General features: G+C 48.9%; 2 protein-coding genes across 2 annotated transcripts in view; one reads left to right on the plus strand and one right to left on the minus strand.

The window, feature by feature from the left end:
• Positions 1-1,916: 1,916 nt before the first annotated feature.
• LOC105569682 (ATP-binding cassette sub-family B member 8, mitochondrial-like) lies at positions 1,917-5,401 on the plus strand. Its single transcript, XM_012026332.1, has 10 exons — positions 1,917-2,146; positions 2,484-2,826; positions 2,908-3,072; positions 3,188-3,601; positions 3,687-3,998; positions 4,081-4,304; positions 4,374-4,548; positions 4,615-4,793; positions 4,864-5,011; positions 5,102-5,401. The coding sequence occupies exons 1-10, from the start codon at positions 2,088-2,090 to the stop codon at positions 5,180-5,182; spliced, it is 2,100 nt and encodes a 699-aa protein (XP_011881722.1). The 5' UTR covers positions 1,917-2,087; the 3' UTR covers positions 5,183-5,401.
• Positions 5,225-6,590, minus strand: part of LOC105569681 (flocculation protein FLO11-like) — a 7,767-nt gene continuing 6,401 nt past the window's right edge. Inside the window, exon 3 of the mRNA XM_012026330.1 lies at positions 5,225-6,589. Within this exon, the coding sequence (XP_011881720.1) occupies positions 6,012-6,589 (578 nt within the window). The 3' untranslated portion in view covers positions 5,225-6,011. The remainder of the gene's footprint in view (position 6,590) is intronic.

Here is a 6,590-nt window from a genome sequence, read left to right on the forward strand (position 1 = left end):
AGCCCAGAAAAATTCCATCAAATTTCCGATCAATCCTTTCGAATTAAACGATCGCGAAACCGAGGAGAGATTTCTTTCAAATTATTTTTGTCTTGCCCGATTGGGAATTATTATTAAATTTTGAGTTTTTCCAAGCGAAGAAGAATCAACATGAATTTTGCGAAACGTTTCTTCAACCCAGAAAAATTCCATCAAATTTTCGATCAATCCTTTCGAATTAAATAACCGTGAAAACAAGCAGAGATTGCTTTCAAGTCATTTTCGTCTTGCCCGATTGAGAATTATTGCCAAATCTTTCCAAGCGAAGTAGAAGAACAATCAATATCAGTTTCGCGAAATAGCTTTTCTTCAACACAGATAAAACTTCCGATCATCCATTCAAATTAAACGACACGGAACCAATGAGAAACGCGAAGCATTTCTTTACGGTCATCTTCATTTCGCCCGATGGAAAATTACCAAATTTCGATCTTTCTTTCCAAGCGACGAAGAAGAATCAATATCAGTTTTGCGAAATAAATAACGTTTCTTCAGCCCGGAAAAAAATATCCCATCAAATTTCCGATCAATTTGTCCGAGTCGGATCGCGGAGGCAACTGGAAGCAATCGAGGGAGCAACTTCTTTACAATCATCCCCGTCTGCGTCGCGCGCGCGAGTAACAGTACCGCGTACGAGCATTCAAATGCCGCGCCTCCCCGGCGCGGAGTGGCGCTAATAGCCGCACGAGCAATTAAACGCGGCGAATACATAAATCGCGTCATTAGCTCGTCGCTCAAAGAGTTTGCCGGGGCGATTAGGTCCTCTAAGGCCCCGGCGCGCGGCGCGCGCCATTCACCCTCGCCCTCTCCCTCCTCCGCCCCTCTCGTCCGTCGCGAAGGCGCAATTTTCGAACCCCTCGTCCCACCGACGAGTATCGAACTCGCCGATCGAAGTTTTCGCTCTCTCGCGACGCGGAAGACGTTTTTTTTCCTGTTACACGGGACGGTTCTCGGGGCACGTGGCAAACTTCCGGGAGAAGTTGCGATTAAAATGAAACAAAACGAGAGAAGCAGCGACGAGTTTTACACGGACGGATAAATTACAACCTTCCCCTCCCCCCGGGGGGGGGGGAGCCCGCTCCTTCCTTCTCGACCGGTGGACCGGGAAAGATCATCCGCGAGAATGTCCGCGCGTCCACCCGGTTTCTATGCCTGTCGCCATCGCGATGTCGTCCCGAAGTCAACGCGCTCGGACGCGCTGCGCGTTTTATCAACCCGGTTGCGCGGATTTCTCGCCGTCGATCGAATCGGCATCGGCGCCGTCGAGCTGACGTCGACTCGACGTCGTTTCCCGCTGGGCGGCGATTCCGCGCGAGGCCCTGATTAAACGGCGACAATATCCGACTTCTCGAACGCGAAGGATGCGAACCGACTCCTTCCCGTCTTCTTTCGCGCCGCGCGCGGCGACGCGAGGAGTAGCGCGGCAGCGTCCGGGAGCCTGATACAATTTCCGATACAATTTCCCGGCGACCAGACACGGGGAAGTCGCGCGCGACGCACTGGTCGCCCCGCGTGTCCTTTTCCTTCGCGAGATAAGCGAATACCACCTTGCGAGCCGCGAAGCGGCCATTGGGAATTCGCGGCGACGCCGTTTCCGCCGATCGCGCGGATCTCGCGGCCGAGCCGCTCAGGCCGGGGGGCGGCGGGTTTCTCGCCGTACGCAAACGTGGGCAAACTCACCGTGTCTCGCTTCCGCGCCAAGTTAACGCCAGTTAACGCGCTTGGAAACGCGCGGTACCTCGAGACGACGAGCGACGAACGTTCAGTCGCCCGCGCGGGAAGCAAGTGCCGGCGGGCGGTACATAGCGCGCCATCTGTAGGGACGCCCGCGAGGCTCGCGTGGAAACATGGCGGCGCCCTTGGCTCGCCGCGTTATTATTAGCCTAACCTTCTCGGGGGGCGAACCGGTGCTCCGGCGAGGATTATCGCCGCCGATTGTTAATTGCGATGCGCGCGGTCGCGGATTTGACGAACCTGGGACCCGCGCGGGACACGCGCCTGTGTAATTAGCAGGTGTCGGCGCGAGATTGACGCGAACACCGGGAAGAATGTCCGTGTTACGCGCCGCGATGTTCGCGTGCCGCAACAACGGCTCTGCGATCTCAAGGTAATTGCGAATTATTTTCGTAGCGCGCGGACGACTATTGAAAATAGATGGGTTGGTTTGTGGAGCTAATTGATTTACTCAACTCGGTGGATTTAATGTCGCCGGTGACGTAAGACCGACGATACGTAGTTTTGCAAAGACTACCTGCACTGGCCAGTGTTTTTATTTAAAGGCCAATATCGTTGTGTTAATAAAGTATTGGTCGATAAATGATTGCACTACTTGGTTGAAGAGCGCAGAGTCAATTGTACGACACGAGTAAAAATGTCGAGGGACGCGCGTTAGACGAGATGTCGGATCGAACTGACCTGACCTTAATCAACTGAATTAATTTTAGGTGTTGCAGGCAGAACACATTTCTGCCAGGAAGGAGCCAAAGCGTATGGCGAGCGGCGAAGCGCGAGTTCGCCAAGCTCGCTCAGAGACGCGCCGGCGAGAGCGCGAGTGAGCCGAAGCTCGCCTCGTGCATCCTGAAATGCGGCCTCAGCGGACTCGGAGTGACGGCCGTTGCTGTCTTAAGGTCGCGCAATCGAATTGTGCTCTGCAGAGCGGCTCAAAGAATAAGCGACGTGAGTCCGGCCGATCCGAGCGAGCCCGAATTAACCGAGTTGACCTTCGAATGGGCGAAATTGTTCAAGTACTTGTACCCGCATGTCTGGTATTTATTGCTGGCGCTGTCAGTGAGTATCCACAAACGCGCGAGAGTAATCGTTAAACCCCGACATTGTTGCAAACTACATACTGGCAATTCATACTTGTAGAGTGCGTTGATAGTTGCACTGTTGAATATACAAATACCGCAGTGCGTTGGGAGCGTCATAAATGTGCTGACGGAGATATGCCGGGACAAAAACGAGTCTGCGAAGCAGGTCATCTCGCGGCTCACCCAACCGGCCCTCGCCCTGGGCCGCATGTACGTCGCACAAGTACGTAAGCTAGATTATTCGGAATTGGTAAGTCGCCGGTGATTAAGAGACACACAGTCAAGGCCGGCAGAGATCTGTCCCACTTGCCTGTAAATTCTAACGCTCACCTTTCCAGGCGTTCCTCACCTTCGTGTACATTTACGCTCTTTCGCACGTCGGCGAGAGGGTCGCGGTGAGCTTGCGCCAGGACTTGTTCAAGTCGGTAATCACGCAAGACATAGCGTTCTTTGACAAGACGCGCTCTGGCGAAATAGTAAGTCGATTGACCAGCGATATACAAGACTTTAAGAGCTCGTTTAAGACTTGCATTTCCCAAGGATTGAGAAGCCTCACGCAGATCGCCGGTTGCGTCGTCTCTGTAATAGTGATCTCGCCGCAGCTGACCACCCTTGTGGTACTGAGCTTGCCGCCGATCGTTTTCGTCGGCACCCTCCTGGGTAGGAGCCTGCGCAAGCTGTCGATGGACGCGCAGAATCAGGTCGCGAGATCCACCGCCGTGTGCGAGGAAGCTATACAAAACATCCGAACGGTAGAGACCTGAGATAAACGACCGCGAAGGTATCCCACAGGAGTCTGGATTTCGCACTCCTCGCACTCGCTTCTTTTCGCCGCAGGTGAGAGCCTTCGCCGCGGAGGAGAAGGAGGCGGAGATGTTTTACACGGAGATCGAACGCTCGTCCGACTTATACGAAAGATTAGGTGTCGGTATAAGCTTCTTCCAAGCGGGGACGAACCTGCTGCTCAACGGCATTTTGCTCTCCACGCTGTACTTCGGCGGCCAGTTGCTCTCCACGGGGCAGCTGTCCCCGGGGAATCTCATGGCGTTCTTGATGGCTACGCAAACCATACAGAAGTCTATGGGCCAGTTGTCGGTGCTCTTCGGGACCTTTGTCAGGGGACAAAGCGCGGGGGCCAGAGTTTTCCAGGTGGTTCTCTCGTTTGGACGATGCGGTTTTATTCATATAAATTAAAGGGGACTCGCAAGTTAGATGCTGTATCTTCTTCTAGTATCTGGATATGCCGCCTTCGCCAATGATGACCGGCGGCGACGCGATCACGGATAGATCTCTGGCGGGGAGTATAGTCTTCCACAATGTGACTTTCAGCTATCCGACCAGGCGCGATCATGTCATTTTGAAGAATTTCAATTTGCACATTCCCGCTGGGAAAACCGTGGCTATTGTCGGCACTAGCGGCAACGGCAAATCCACAGTGGCTGTGTTGTTAGAGAGGTACGGTCTGCAGCAAGGTGTGTGCTTGAAGAGTTTACAAACGCTTTTGTGTAAACTTTTATGCCGCAGATTTTACGACGTCGACGAAGGCTCCATTACTATTGACGGTCGAGACATCCGATCTCTTAACTCGAGTTATCTCAGAGGCAGTGTTTTGGGCTACATAAATCAAGAGCCTACTTTATTCGCCACCAGCGTCATGGAGAATATTAGATACGGTAGACCATGCGCGACAGATGAAGAGGTGGGAATTAGGTGTTGAAATTAATGTGAGCGCTATACAATATTTTACCTGGTTTAAACAATGTAGGTCATCGAGGCGGCTAAAGAAGCAAATGCGCACGAGTTCATAACAAAGTTTCCCGACAGCTACGCGACAGAAGTTGGCGAGAGAGGCACGCAGCTCTCCGGTGGACAGAAGCAACGGGTTGCTATCGCCAGGGCCTTGTTGAAACAACCGTCCGTTTTAATTTTGGATGAAGCAACAAGGTAACAGCGATGAGATTGCGAAAGCTTTCTGACAAAATCTTTTGACGTTTATGTATTTGTTTGTGTTTAGCGCATTGGACTACGAAAGCGAGAGAATCGTACAGAAAGCAATCGAAAATGTTACGAAGGGTAGAACGGTGCTCGTGATCGCTCATAGGTTGAGCACCGTTAAAGGAGCTGACGTAATTGTCGTGTTACAACGCGGTGTCATTGTGGAGGTGCGCTTCAATTAATACAATTAACGTCACCTCCCTATTACGATTCATATAGATAATATAATGTATAAATAATACCTTTTTTCTTCTTAGATGGGCACACACTCGGAATTGATTAAACGGAAAGGGGTGTATTACACACTCGTTAATGAGCAAGAGAAAGAGAACGTGTAATAGCAATAAGACTTAGAACATGCAAATTAGCACAAACATGATTACTGTAAATCGGTAAGAGGGTATATATTTGTTACTATTATTTCCCGTTTTGTAAAATACTTCTCTTCTTTATACCTTGTATAGGAAAATGAATTTATATACTGTATATATTATTCATGCCTACCTCAGAAACGGGAATTAAATTATGAATTATATAATAAATTATTACTTTAACTACTTACAGTATTCATATTTTATGTATATATGTACATGTACCTTTCAACGATGTATCCATATCTCCAACGGAAGTGTATTATGAATCTATTTAAGGTACACGTATATTTATACGGGATCTTATTCAATGAAGGGAGCAGATGCTTCCATGTTATCTTTACCATTTTACGTTACCAGATCGGTGTCTGAAATAGATGGATCGTGTACAGAAGGGATTGTAGTTGCGATATTCATCGATGCGGTTATTTCTGTCGAGCTCAAAGTGGATCTCGTCGTCTGCGTTAAATAGAACTAGTCAGTATTTTCAGGTGACGACTGCGTAGAAACACTTCCAACCTCATCCGGTTTAGATAAGCTGGCGTCAGCAGGTTTACTGTTTATTGAAGGAATAGCCTCGAGTGATCCTTCTGTAGTGATCGACAGCTGCTTGTGGCGGCGAAATCGCCGGTGTCGACGTGGAGGAAAACACATCAAAATCATCATTCCTTGGGCTGTCCGCGGTTGCTGGTATATCTTCTAATGCTGACGTTAGATTCGGATCAATCACTTCGGTGCTTTAATTTGATAATGTTATTGTTCCGTCATCTTTTCCATACATTTCTGTAGGTATATTCTAAATTTCCTCGTCTAACTTCGATGATGCGTCATCAATTGGAGAAGATTCTGGTATGTTACTCAATGTCGGATTAACTGAATCTGAATTAAAATTCGATACGTTGTCCTCGTTGTTTCTATACTGTTCCGTAGCGGCATCTTGTATTTTTTCACCTATATTCGGCAATGCATCACTCATTGGAGAGGATTCTGGTACGTCACTTAACGTTGGGGCCGAATCAACAGAATCTGTATTGAAATTTGTTGGACTCGCAACACTATCTTCGTTGTTTCCATATTGTCCCGTGGGCTCATCTTGCAATTTTTCATTTATATTCGATGATACATCGCTTGTTGGAGAGGATTCTGGTACATCACTTAATGCTGGGGCCGAATATGGATCAACAGAATCTGTATTGAAATTTATTGGACTCGCAACACTATCTTCGTTGTTTCCATATTGTCCCGTGGGCTCATCTTGCAATTTTTCATTTATATTCGATGATACATCGCTTATTGGAGAGGATTCTGGTGCATCACTTAATGTTGGAGCCGAATATGGCTCAACAGAATCTGTATTGCTATTCTGTGGAATCAC

Source organism: Vollenhovia emeryi, unplaced genomic scaffold (assembly GCF_000949405.1).
Source record: "Vollenhovia emeryi isolate VEMERY1.0 unplaced genomic scaffold, V.emery_V1.0 DF939123.1, whole genome shotgun sequence".
Classification (NCBI taxonomy): Eukaryota; Metazoa; Arthropoda; class Insecta; order Hymenoptera; family Formicidae; genus Vollenhovia; species Vollenhovia emeryi.